This window comes from Oreochromis aureus, linkage group 10, assembly GCF_013358895.1.
Source record: "Oreochromis aureus strain Israel breed Guangdong linkage group 10, ZZ_aureus, whole genome shotgun sequence".
Taxonomy (NCBI): domain Eukaryota; kingdom Metazoa; phylum Chordata; class Actinopteri; order Cichliformes; family Cichlidae; genus Oreochromis; species Oreochromis aureus.
Window position 1 is genome coordinate 11,227,206 of NC_052951.1, and position 13,381 is coordinate 11,240,586.

The window sequence follows — 13,381 nt, forward strand, 5'->3', positions numbered from 1 at the left end:
TTCTTGGCACACTTTGACCCCTTGGTACCAACAAAAAAATCATTTCAGCCTTTCCCACAGCTTATTTGAACCTTACCAAACACAATATATAGTTATTTTACAACACAAACAAAAAGTCACTCAGAAGAAAATCATTGTCTTAGTTTATTATTTAAAAAACGAAGTTCTTTACAAGTAACAGTTCTTTACAAGTAACACATCTTTCCATCAATTTTGCTGTGACAGTTTTCTGCTGAGGAAAGATTTATTTGAAATGACACAAGACAGATTTAAAACACTAAAACCTGTATTACTTTAAAACCGTATCACTGGTTAGGTGTACACAGTTATACGCTTACACCACTTGTCTTTCTAAGCACCAACACTGCTATTCTACCCTATTTCAGCAAGTAGAAGTATAAGAAAGCGATGTGAGGTGGATATTAATCAAGCACATTGTGCACACACCCACAAGAGGCCTAATCATACAAATAAGTGAATCCAGGATGTGGGCAGGTTGGCCATGGAGAGTTTTAAAAAGCTAGCTTTCTCTAAGCAGCTTTACCTACTGCAACAGTCTAGCCTGCAACACGTTGCACAATTTTTTTTGATTGCACTGGAGTTGGCAAGCATTAATGTAGGCCAAGGTCCAAAGTACGTCAGCGTTGTGATGTCACTGTCCACCTTTTTTTTCTTCACACAATTCAGATCACTTCATTGGGATTCTTTTATTTTATTGATTCATGTGCAGTGATATTTTTTTTTAATGTATGAAATGTAACATGCTTTAAATGAATAAATGAGTCGCCTCAGTTTAGATTATCAGAAGATTCTCTGCTGCCAACATGTTTTATGCAGTTTTTCAATCTCGTCCGACTCCGTGGGTCTCCTTCGGCCTGTCAATGCGGAAGACAAACTCTGCAGGCATGAAGTAGCCCAGATACTCCACACTGTCAGGTGTAGTGTCTATGTAGTAGTGGCCACCTTCTCCGTGGTGACTGAAGCAGTGGGTGTGTTCCACACGCAGGTCCAGGCCCTGCAAAGCAACCAGGCGGACATTACAAAGAAGCCTACTGAACAAAAACACTGTAATCAGGTAATAAAACTATAATCAGATCTTTTTATATTTCTGCATCACACTGAGGTGTGAGTCTATCGGCTTTAACTTACAGGGTCTCTGGATACGAGCACCGACTGGCAGATGAGTGGAGCGCTGACCTCAAAGTGCTTGAGCCAGTTGTTGACATCATCGTTGGTGTTGAGGGGGCAGACTGAAAACTCTCTTGGCTGTTGACAGGCAAGGAAACAAATCAAATCACGTGGCTGTGTCAGCAGCAGTCTGTAACATGCTCTGTGTCATGTCCACTATTTACCATGATGTGGATTTTAGCCTTCCCTTTCTGGATGATGAAGGTGCCTCCCAGGGCCAGACTTTTATCAGGGTAATGACCTTCAAGGGTCGTCCGCAAGGCCGTCACCAGACTGTGGCTTCCTGTTCTCGTCTTTGCCCGAATCTCTATGACCTGCAGAGGCGCACGGGTGAAGACTACCAACTCAGCATGTTTAGTCACTGATCTCTTGTTAATGTTTATTCTCTCATTACATGGGGCTAAAGTTCACGCAAAACAACATCAGCAATGTTATTAACTTACAGGTAATTATGTTTAAGTATAACTAGTTCATTATTTTCCAAAAGCCAAATCAGGATGAGAGTGCATTTTTTAAAAGGCTACGACTGACTACCTTTCCAGGTTTCCCTTCACAAGCATACAGATTTCCCAGCAGCCCAAAGTTGCAGTCTGTGAACTTGTCGCTGTATTTTTCTAGCAGACACTGGCCGTCAGCTGGATTGATTGAGGAGAAGTAGCTGCTGTTCACTGCGGGCCTTCCCTCCGCCTCGGTCAGAACCAGAGGCATCAGCTGTGGACAAGAACATTCATTCCACTGACTGCTGACTTACCAAACTGCCCTTTCAAGATTAGAATGACAGCTAGTTTATACTGAGGTCATTTGCTGAGTGAAGCGCTTTGGATTAGAAGGAAGGCAATTCACCTCTGCGTTCATTCCAACTATTCTATTGGGCGCAGCTGCTGCACCGAGGATGAAAGCGCCCGGAAGTTCCAGTTCCTTTGATACAGTGTTCATGTTGTATTCCTGACAGTAAAAGAAGAAGAAGATGCTGAATATGCTTTAGCAAAACCTTTCACTAAAGTTTCTCAATACAATTCTTTTATTTTAAAAACTACCTTTTCCTTTCGGACCAGAGGCACCAGATATGGCACACCACCAACATCAGTGATGCGAGGGCTTCCACACAAGCCTGCAGGATACAGGCGAAATTAAGAATCTTTCAGGGTGTTTCTGATACACAGTCTGCAAATGAAGCTCATCCCCACTCATATGCATGTTTTATGAAGTGTTTTAAATTGACCAAAATGCTTATGCACGTAGTGGAACATACAAGAAGGATTAGTTTTTAATCACACTTGTGTTTTTGATAGGCTCCTACCTTTGACAGGAAACTGGAAGGGTTCTTTGGTGAGATCCGGACACTCCACAATACTCACTTGAACTTCAGCAAAGTTGGTTTCCAGTCCTGCTTGTAATACTGCAACCAATCAGCAACAACACCTTCATTAGCGCCCAGTCACATGAACACACATGCACAACTTTGCGCTTATATATCAGAGCTTACCGCCACGAAGCTCTTCTAGATCTGGGGCGTGCAGCTGAACCTTCTCGGTTTTGCTGGTGTCTGCCATAGATCCACCTGAGAGTGAGCGCGCTGGGATACAGTTTAGAGGTCCAGGGAAAGTGGATAAGAAAAGCGGACAGGACCTGGGTTAAACTTCAAACAAAGAGTAAATATGAACAAGATGATAAGCCTCCCCGGAAGTGTTTCCGCATCCAATTTAAAGACGTTGGTTATTTCTTTCACTTAAAAAATCGAACAAAAATTGCCCATATTCGCCTTAATAATGAATAATTTTCTCTAGATAAAAAGGAAAGCATTATTATTGGCTTGGCTCTAGAAGTGGGGTCTTTGGGCTCGGGAAATCTCCCAACTCTATGAACTGCACACCAGTTCATATAATTGGTTACATTTAAAGCTAATATCTGAAGATAGAGCTCATTAAATAATGCAGACTACGACACGGACGATGAATGTGATTCACACATCAGGAGACACTTTACATTTGTCACAAGTTGCTGGACAGGCTGTGGATATATGTAGTGTGTAAGCTGGTTTGCTGCAGTCTCATACAGAAAACCAGCTGCTCGTGCTTCGCTGTCTGAACGGAACTAATATCATTATTACTGCTAATTACAATATTAATCTAAATTATATCTCTGTGTGAGGCTCATTATTATGTCGAGTTGACGTAGGAGCCATCAACCAACAAGAAAAATAAATATCTTATATAGAGCTCAGCTGGAGACAAAACCGGAAGTGGAAATACTGTAACCTCTTGATTCGTTTAGTATCGCCTGCCTCCTCTTTGGCGATTGGTCAGATGACCATCGTCACTTCGGTGACGTCTAAACACTTCCAGGTCAAATCGCATGTGGAGTGTTTTGCGTGTTTTGATGAAGATTCTTGTATTTACGTGTTTCATGTCTAAGATTTTTCACGGATCCCTCAGTGAGTCCTACGATGGCGAAAGTGGGTCAGTCCAATGAGTGGACTGAATCCGACGCTGTTGCCGAAGTTGCTACAGCGGATCCATCGGATTTTGTGCTGGAAACGTTCCCTCCTGAATATGTGGAGAGAATTTCGCGGTTTATCGAGTCTTCTTCTGTTCTCTGTTCGAGTCAGAACAGAGAGGATGGTGCAACTGAAGGAGAGGCCGCTGAAGCAGACAGGTGAGGAGTGGAGGTCACTCCGACTCAGATACTCTGACAAATGTATCTAAATGTCTTTATTTTCCACAAACAGCACACACATGCAGAAAACCACCCACTAAAGGTAACCCCAAATTTCACGAACGCAATATTAACATTGTATTTCATAAAAGAGCACTTGGATTTGTAGGTAATGTGAAGAAAAACTGATATTCTTCCTTGCAATGATCCCATAACACGTTACAACAAGGTAAACAGTGTACTGTGTCATAAGATTGTCATCAGTCTCCCACATAAATGCCCTATATTGTAATGTCATAAAGGAAGAACGGTCAGGTATCCTCCATCCATCCATCCATCCATCCATCCATCCTTCCATCCTCTGCACTCTTCTGCACCTTTCTCCTTGCCACAACACCACACATTCTTCCTCTTCATGGTCAGGGTGTTCCTGCTTATGTACACCTCCTCCTCCAGTTTCACTCATTATCCTGTACACGATACTGCACTCAAGTTCAGTAAACATATTTTCCAGTGCCTACTTTTCAGTGGGACACCTCCAGTTTTACAGAATAAAAATAAAGTTTGATCGCTAGGGTCTGAGCTCATTTCTCCAAACTAATATATCACGTATTAAATAGAGTATAAAAATAAGTAAGCCCCTGCCCCACAGGCCTACAGGTGGAGGGGATGAAACGGATATCGGTGATTGAGAAAAACCTCAACAATACCTTTTTAAAAGTTAAATACACTCACTTTCCTGTGGTGCAGTTGAACTACTGTGCGAGCATCAGAATGAGGAGTAAATGTGATTTAAGTGACTTTGAAAGTGGCATAGTTGTTGGTGCTGAATGTCCTGGTATTTCACAAACTGCTGATCTACTAGGATTTTCCCCCAGAACCATTGCTCTGGTTTACAGAGAATGATCCAAAAAAAGAGAAAATATCCTGTGAACATTATTGATGCTAACAGTTACTCAATTACTTTTTGCAACCAAGATATGCAGAAGAGTATCTGTCTGCATTATTCCTTCCTGCTTTGTATCAGCATCGAAGACGACTGAAGTGATGTAATGGTGTGGGGGATATTTTCTTGGCACACTTTAATCCTCTTGATGCCAACCAACCCCAAATTTGACGCCACAGCCTGTCTGAGGATTGTTGCTGACTATGTCTCTATCGCCAAAGTCAAAGCCATCTTCTGATGTCTGCTTCCGGCAGGATAACGGGCCACGTCACAAAGCCCATATCATTTCAAACTGGTTTCTTGAGCACGACAATGAGTTCTTTGCACTCAAATTGCCTCCGTGGCCAGCAGATCTCAAAATCAATGTATACTTAACAGAGTAGCTGGTGATTTTAGACCCCCAAATCTGAAGATGTGCTTATGACCAAATTCTAGAAAAATTGGCTCACGCTTGAATTTGTTTAAAATATATCTTTTTGTCTGTTACCTCCAGGTCATGAAAATGTTTTGAAAACTGCAAAAACTCTTGAGCTTGACACACTGACCATGTAATTGTGTCTGCGCAGTGACTCAGGAGACAGCCTGTTCATCACTCAGAAGCCTGTACCTGAGGCTGTGAGGTCAGGAAGACGGAAGCGCCGCAGCCTACGATCAGGTCTCACGTCTCCCAGAGAGCGAGAGGAAAGTGAAGATGACAGTTCACCTTCGGCCTCCTTTCAAGACACCAGAAGTAAAAAAAGGAGAAAAAAAGAGACAAAACTCAGAATGCCAAAGTACAGTTTCCCATTCCTCAAAGACAAGATGCCGAAAGCCAAGGGCATTTTTTTAAGTGAAGTGCAAAACACGAGGCTACATGTAAGCATAAGCAACAGCAGCACAGCACACACTTGTTACAGCAAATGCCAGCAAATGTTAGAACTAAAGTCTTTTATTTGTTCCAGTATTCTTCAATGGGGGCCTTCTTTGATTGTATAAGAAAGCTGCAACAGAGCTATCAAACCGTAGAGGATCTGGAGTCAAATTTACCAGCAATTGACATGAATGGAGAGTGCATATCTCCAATATCAGAGTAAGTCTTTAATGCTAGTTGAAATTTTGTTTTTTTACTGATTTCCTTAGTTGCCTTTAAAGCATCTTTTAGTGGTAACTCCAAAAGGTTTACAGTTCTTATATTGTTACACTGCATTTCACTTCGTCTTATGCATTTGAATTATTTTTGTTTGCAATTCTCACTACATTGTAGAACAGTATTATATCGGAAACCGCTGAATAATGTATTGAACAAAAATGGCAAACAAAGCAAGCTGTGTTTCAGATGCCTCAAAAGCAACTCCAGAGTTTTGTCAAAAGATGAGTGGTGGGATGTTTTCCTCCTTTATGTATTTGAGACCATTAGAGACAGGAAAAATGAATCATTAGCCCATGAAGGTGAAGTTCTTGACATTCTCCATCCTAATTGGCCTTCAGGGACTGATGCTTGTCTTTGTCAAGAACTTGAAAGTAAGTTGAGTCCTCAAAACTCACTCCATGTGATGAAACTGTCAGACGACACGAGGTCTACTCCAGAAAAGTGTTAATGAAAGTTCCCTTTACTGCAGAGGAGGTGTTCGCAGAAGGTACCAGCCTGATGAAACAAACTATTAACATCACCTCAGATTAGAGCTGCAGACATATCTCACTTTTGAAGGAGGCTTCAATCGCTTTTCTACCTAAGCAAGGCCAATGTTGGGTGTAGAACTGAAGGGTCCTTACTGCAAAACTACAGAGCCCAAAGTTGGACAAAGTACTGATGTCAGCAGATATGGGAAGTGCTACCAGGAAAAATTCACCAACATGTGAGGGGCTATAAGACACAACCTTTGTCCGCCATGATTTTCTTCCCACATAAATTTGCCTAACATCTGCTGGCACAACCATGTAAAGCTCAGGTCTCAAATCTGTCAAAATGTGAGTTGATTTGTAAAGGCACAAAGGCAGAACTGAAGCAAAAGAGTTGTGTGTGAATTAGCCAATAGTAAGAAGAGAGCTGTGTGGACTAAGACACGAGAAGTGGACACTAGAGCAGTGGGAACTGGACTTTCAGAGTGTAAAGTGGCTAATGGAATGTGGAATCTGCCATGTTTTGCTTTGTTTACATCCTTTGAGTGGCATTTCTTCATTTTCAAAAAAGAAACCTTTGTTGAACATATTACTGACACGTTTTACTAGTTTATCAGCTGCATGTAAAGTACTTTGAAATACGCAAATGCATATTAAAGACATTAAGGAATACAGCTGAAATGTTTGGTAATTCAACCACTTCCTTTCTTCTATCTCAGGGGAGAAGAAGAAGATTTAGGAGACGAGGACATGAAAGTGGTGGTAAGCAGGCTCTTGATACTATAATGAGCACTTTATGAGCGTGTACAGGCCCTAAGTTGTGTGTCATTTGACAGGCAAAGAAGCATTTTGTGATACCATCAAAAAGGAGACACTCACAGTCCTGGTACAGCGAGAAGAAGAGAAATAGTAAAGGAAAACAGTGGAGGGAAGGACTTACTGGTGATGAAATGCCACCAGGAGGATGGGGAGTTGTGTTACATAAAATACCAGCTAAGAAACCCTCATTGAGAACTGCACTGTCTTCAGATTTGGAGAGCTCTGACGATGAAGATCCTTCTTGTAGAATTCGGAGAGAGAAGGGGACGAGTAATAAACGACTGACACACCAAAGCGTCCGCGCTCAAACCGAAACGCTAAAGACAAATAGGAAAAAGAGAGACCGCTCTGAGGAAAAAGAAATGGAGGATGAGCTGAGTGACAGCAGTCCTCCACAAAGTCCAAAGGAATGCATACAAAAGTGCAGAGTTTCAACCAAAGAGAAGCTATCCCAGGAAGGGCGGGGAGACAGTGAGCCTGCAGACCAAAGTTTCTTCCAGAGTGACACCAATAACGCTGCTACATGCAGTGAAACCAATGTGAAGAAGAAGCGAAATCACAGAGAACATAATGAAAGTGCAGAAGAAGCTGATAATGAAAGTCAGGAGGTGGAGGTTCAGTATGCTGCACCGTCTATGAATGAGGAAATCACTGAGGTGGAGGAAAGTCCTCATCTGTCACAGACCATCAGCGAGCTGGAGCTTAATGAAAATAATAGGATGGAGGAGAGTGACATCTCTGATTCAGAACAGAGGAAGAAGAAAAAGGACGACCAAGAAAACGAAAATACAGAAGAAGAAAAGAGCCAGGACGAGCTGGAGGATCAGCACACTGCATCATCTTTGAATGAGGAAATCACTGAAGTGGAAGAGACTCAACATCTATCACAGACTGTTAATGAGCTGGAAATTAATGCAAAAGCTGGGCTGGAGGACAGTGATGTTCCTGATTCACAACAGAAGAAGGTGAAAGAGGACAACAAAGAAATCAAAAATGCAGAAGAAGACAAGAGCCAGAGTCAGGACGAGCCGGAGGATCAGCACGATGCAGCATCTCTGAATGACGAAATCAATGAGGTGGAGGAGGAGACTCCCTATTTGTCGCAGGTCACCAGCGTGCTTGATGTTACCGGAAAAACTGTGATGGAGGACAGTGACATGACTGATACACAACAGAAAAAGAAGAAAAAGAAAAAGAAGAAGGTGAAAGAGGACAACAAAGAAAACAAAAATGCAGAAGAAGAACAGAGCCAGAATCAGGATGAGCTGGAGGTTCAGGGTACTGCAGCATCTGCGAATGAGGAAATCATTGAGGAGGAGGAGAGTGACATTCCTCATTCACAACAGAAGAAGAAGAAAAAGAAGAAAAGAAAGAAGTCACCTGAAGAACATGAAAAGGAGAAGATGAAAAAGAAAACGTCAGAAAGCAACGATGGTGAGGAGGAAGATGTCGAGCGGTTAAAGTGCAACACCGCTGCTGAATCTCTTCACGATGATGTGGAGATACCAACAAAGAAGAAGAAAAAGAAAAAAGGAACAGAGAAAAAGAAAGAGTTTGAAGATTGTGGTGAAGGTGACGGTTTCAGAAATACTGAAGCTTTTCAGGAAAACCTTGAGAAAACTTTGGAATCCAGTTCTGTGAAAAGAAAAAAGCACAAAAAGTCATCTCAGAGAGACGAATCTAACACTCCCGAAGATGAAGAAAATCCACAGAAAACAGATGAGATTGAAGACCATGATGCTGGTTTACTGATGACCAAGAAGAAGAAGAAGAAAATGAAAGAAATGTCAAGCATGGAGGGCTCCAATGACAGTGTGGCACAAAGCTCTGATCTGTTGTCTGTGCAGCAGAAAAAAAAGAAGAGGAAATCTGTCTTCCTCTGTGCTGATGTAGAGGGAAAAGCTGCTCATTCAGAGGAAGAAAAACATTGTCCTTCGCGATCTGTGACTGCTGAAAAGCCAGGCGTCAGCACCGGCAGTTCTGCTGAATCAGCAGAAATCGCTGTAAGTTTGGACAAATCTAATGACAGAGTCAGGAAAAAGAAGAAGAAGAGGAAAATGTCAGATGAACAAGAGAGTGTGGAAAAAGATCTGGAACCAGATTTTGAGGAACTTGAGGAGGCCCTGTCTGACACAGGGCTGAAGAAGAAGAAAAAGAAACGTAAGAGGAACGAAACCAAGTCGGCAACCCCCGTGAAAGGATCAGAAAATGCTGATGCAAGATGCTCTGATGAGGCTGTGGTGTTAAAAAAGAAGAGGGAAAAAAATATCCAAGAAACACCAGCAGCTGCAAGTGAAGAAACTGAATCAGAAAGTCTGTTTGAACATGCTTCGCCATCTTTAGATACACCTGGAAAAGACAGCAAAAAGAAGAAAAAAGGGAAATCTGCTCATAATGTTTCACTATGGAGTAAAGAACAATCTTATGAGCGTTTAATCACATCCAAAGCAGGGCGTAAAACTGACATGAAAGAGCGAAAGAGAACAGCTGATTGCAGTTTCACCACGCAGTCAAAGACTTCTGTGCTGCCCTCTCCACACAGCATCAAGAAAAACAAGCCAAAAAAGCTCAAGCGCACCCTTCATAATCCCAGTGGGGACTTTCTTACACACAGTCAGTACCAATAAAATAACTCTCATCAGTCACTGGGACACAAACAGCCGTCAGTGTGTTTACATTGTAACTGCTGAGTGACTTTGTACCATTTTATTTTGTGTCAAAACATTTTATTATAATGGCTCTGTGAGCTTTTTAATGGCGAAAAGCATGTCATCAAAACAAACCATGATGGATGATTTTAATACTTTTTTCAAAATAAAAGTTTCTGAATACTAAAGTCATTATTTCATTCAATAAGTAGTTATTTCGAAGAAATGTATTTTTAGCTGTGCAATACCACATTGAATATACATCAACAATCTGCTTGGAAGTTTGCTGTTTGGAGTTTTAATTTGACCTCAATACCATCTAACCTGATGAAATGATAAATTGTTTAGTTTTTTCCTGACTGGGTTTTTAACTTTACTCTATGGGAGTCTTTGTAGTTTCCAGTATTATCAACACTGTTTGATACGTATTTTTATGCTTAGGTAATTTAAGCTTCTCCAGCTCCATAGTCAACATCCATTGTCCAGTAAAGATAAAGAGTATGTCCACTATCCACTGCATATGTCCAAACCATCTCATCCTTGCGTCTCCAGCAAGGATGCTGCTGCCGTTATCACTTCTTCTTGATACTTGAATGGTATTCATGGCTATTGATCAGTGGTCTTTGATCAATGGGCTGTGATCAGTGGTTGTTGATTAATGGTCATGAGAATTTGTATGTTAATGATCAAGGAACTGACCTCCCAGCCCATTGTTCCTTCAATGGTGCTAGTTTTAGTTATTATGCAAAAGTACTGTTTATAAGATTGGGGTAACCTGCGATCAGCTGAGACTGAAGAAGTCACTTGGATAAGTGACGAAACGCTTCTCCCACTGCAAACGCTGCGTCCAGATGAACAGAATCCTCTTTTGGGGGTTCTGCATAAGATGTAGTCCGCCTGTGTGCACTTCCCTCCATGGATTACCCTATGTTCCTCTCTCTTGTTGAAGCACTTGTCCACCACAGCCTAGAAGCTGGTTCTCTGGAAACCATTATTGAATGAGAATTTCTATGAATGAGTGTGCTTGTTTTGCGCTGTGACCCATTCATTCATTACTCAAAGCTTTTCAACCAAGTCCTCTTTGGTGACATCTGGTGGCCAAAAATATGTAGAGTAGCTTGAATTTACAACTAGCCACACTGGCTTTCAGGAAAAATCTCTTCTAATAGATATTTCTGAAGGTGACTGAGGATTTTGGCTACAGTAGCAATTTAGCAGCAACAGCAAGAAGGTAAATTTCACAATGGTTTCCACAGTCTGCACAGTGCACAGTCTTTTTTGTTTGTACATTGTGAAGATTTGAGCATCCACGTATCCTTGTTTTTTGAACAGCTAGAACAGTTTTCCATGCTCCCAGCACTTGTTGAAGTGTTTTCTATCTTTCCGACCACTGTATTGATATATTTGTACAGGCAATCAATTCCAGGAGCTGTAGTCAGATGTGCATTTGTCTGTGTAAGCTGGCTGGTAGCACCAACTGTTTCTTCAAAGCTTGGGTCATCAGTCTTCAGAGGGATTAAGGCTGCTGTCCCAGTTAAAATCACAGCAATCACAGTGGCTTACAGGTTCTCCAGAAGTGGTGGTGAAAAGTTCCAAAAAAGAGTAAAAGACATGCTACTACTCTCATGAAAATTTGTGGGTTCATGTCCAGTTGCACTTCAAATAAAACACGACCAAGAGTGTTGGGGAAAAAAGCTTAAAACACAAGAAAAAAAAAGGAAAGGAAAAAGCTGGAAGCTGAGGAAACGTCTGCCCACTGTGGCGCAATGGCGGTAGTAGCGTAACCCGGCCCAGAAATTGATTGCTGCCCCTGCCAAAGCAGAAATAATGACCTACACTTTCCACCAAAAAGTTCTCATTCTCTCCTTATGTGGCGTCGAAGTCCACTGGGGTCAGGAAGTACTGTGAACCGTTAGAAGGGGGTCGAAGACTCAGAGTGCCATCTGTGTCCAGATTCAACTCGCCTACACCTGTAATATTTGTCCCCACCTGGAACAAAGGTGTGTCACTTATCAAAAAGAATAAATTATTAATATTGGCAGTAAATTAGGCTTCATGAAGTGAACACTAATTCATTCAAGTTTGAATATAATGACTTATTTTGAGAATTCCCTCGATCTCCAGTTGATCTTTTGGCTTCTCCCCAGTAAAGTACTGTCCAACGAGGTCACCCAAACTGTGACTGACCTGGTGAAACTTCTCATATGTGACCTCCTTGTCCAGACCAGCGGCCGGTAAAGGCGACAGGACTCTGATTTCGGTATTATCCAGTCCCTCTAATAAAAAGGGCACCGCCTCTAGTTTCTCATGCAAGAGTCGTTTATTATCTGTCCTGTAGTGATGGGAATTCCGGCTCTTTATAGAGAACTGGCTCAATCGGCTGTGTTTTGTCTCTAAGGGTCACCGTAAATATACTTTTATTTATTCACTCTACATAAAATGTAATAAATAAATTATAAAGTACAAAAACCAACTATTTACACTTCAACTTTTAACTATTTAAATTTTCAGCTTTTCCTTTTAAACAAAGTTAAAGTGAAACAACACAAAACACTGCAGACCACAACACAATAAAATATAAATTAAAACATGCAAAACAAAAAGAAGATGCACATTGTCTGTCATATCGACCTGGGATTTTTGTGGAGAGTGTTTTCCTGCTTGGAATTGCATACATAGGATTCACTGCATGAATAAACTTTCTGAATCCTTTATCATCCGTAAATGAAAATAGTCGTGGATGATTACTATACCTTTCTGATGTGATGAGGTTGTCTCTTGTTCTTGCCCCTGGCTCTCTCTCTCTCTCTCCCTCCTGCTCTGTTCCTGTGCTACTGCGACTGTAACTACCGTGTAACTTCAAAGAGCCGGCTGTAAGAGCTGTTTCGTTCGCGACACATCACCACTGTCCTGCAAAGGTAACGTGAGGAACAGTTTGCACATGTGATAACAAGGAGAAAATGTTAGATGTACTGGAATTTCAGCTTGCTCTAATGATGTTCTCACCATGTACGTAAAAGTCCGTTCCACAACAGCCTGGGTTCTTTCACCATGAATTTGTGCAGCATGCCAACATTGTCTTTGTTGTACCAACTAATGAGAGGCCTTCTAGCTGGTTTTACGGCACCTAAAATGTATATGAGCACACATACAGTAACAGGGAACGAGAGGCAGGCTGGTATACAAGTTTTCAGATTAAAAAAATAAATAAATAAATTTTCTAGTCCTCATCAAAAACAAAAAAAAAGACTGATTACCTTCAATGATGACATACTATAGATATGCTCCTGGAGTAACCTTCAAAATGTCTTTGAGTTTTTTATCTACGGTTAACCATGGAGAATTCTGGAAACATGGAGCACACACTGTAAATAAGACTGACTAATTAATAAGTCATGCATTTGCTTGTCCAGTAGTTATGTCTTTGTTGCGTGTTAATCAGCTCACTGTAAATGGATACTTTTCGGTGCAGTGCCAGCGATCACCAAGTTGCTATTAATTCTATAAATGACTGGCTGAAATACTA

At 41.4% G+C, this 13,381-nt stretch overlaps 2 protein-coding genes across 2 annotated transcripts; one reads left to right on the forward strand and one right to left on the reverse strand.

Moving 5' to 3' along the window:
* Positions 1-130: 130 nt before the first annotated feature.
* Positions 131-2,834, reverse strand: c10h11orf54 (chromosome 10 C11orf54 homolog). The gene is made up of 8 exons (XM_031743585.2): positions 2,675-2,834; positions 2,489-2,587; positions 2,226-2,299; positions 2,032-2,133; positions 1,723-1,899; positions 1,353-1,502; positions 1,150-1,266; positions 131-1,015 (listed from the first exon to the last, which is right to left on the reverse strand). Exons 1-8 carry the CDS (start codon positions 2,739-2,741, stop codon positions 842-844), a joined length of 960 nt encoding a protein of 319 aa, XP_031599445.1. The 5' UTR covers positions 2,742-2,834; the 3' UTR covers positions 131-841.
* A 701-nt stretch (positions 2,835-3,535) lies between these two features.
* On the forward strand, positions 3,536-10,031 carry pho (phoenix). The gene is made up of 5 exons (XM_031743598.2): positions 3,536-3,843; positions 5,356-5,644; positions 5,731-5,858; positions 7,108-7,150; positions 7,225-10,031. Exons 1-5 carry the CDS (start codon positions 3,635-3,637, stop codon positions 9,832-9,834), a joined length of 3,279 nt encoding a protein of 1,092 aa, XP_031599458.1. The 5' UTR covers positions 3,536-3,634; the 3' UTR covers positions 9,835-10,031.
* Positions 10,032-13,381: the final 3,350 nt, after the last annotated feature.

What these genes read in the sequence shown, in the direction of transcription:
- c10h11orf54 (XM_031743585.2), bottom strand. Translation starts at nt 2,741, where the DNA reads ATGGCAGACACCAGCAAAACCGAGAAGGTTCAGCTGCACGCCCCAGAT. An exon ending in CTCTGGTCCGAAAGGAAAAG is followed by an intron (nt 2,134 to 2,225) that starts GTAGTTTTTAAA and finishes TTTTACTGTCAG; the next exon opens with GAATACAACATGAACACTGT. An exon ending in TAGTTGGAATGAACGCAGAG is followed by an intron (nt 1,900 to 2,031) that starts GTGAATTGCCTT and finishes TCTTGTCCACAG; the next exon opens with CTGATGCCTCTGGTTCTGAC.
- pho (XM_031743598.2), top strand. Translation starts at nt 3,635, where the DNA reads ATGGCGAAAGTGGGTCAGTCCAATGAGTGGACTGAATCCGACGCTGTT. An exon ending in GAGGCCGCTGAAGCAGACAG is followed by an intron (nt 3,844 to 5,355) that starts GTGAGGAGTGGA and finishes GTGTCTGCGCAG; the next exon opens with TGACTCAGGAGACAGCCTGT. An exon ending in TGCAAAACACGAGGCTACAT is followed by an intron (nt 5,645 to 5,730) that starts GTAAGCATAAGC and finishes TATTTGTTCCAG; the next exon opens with TATTCTTCAATGGGGGCCTT.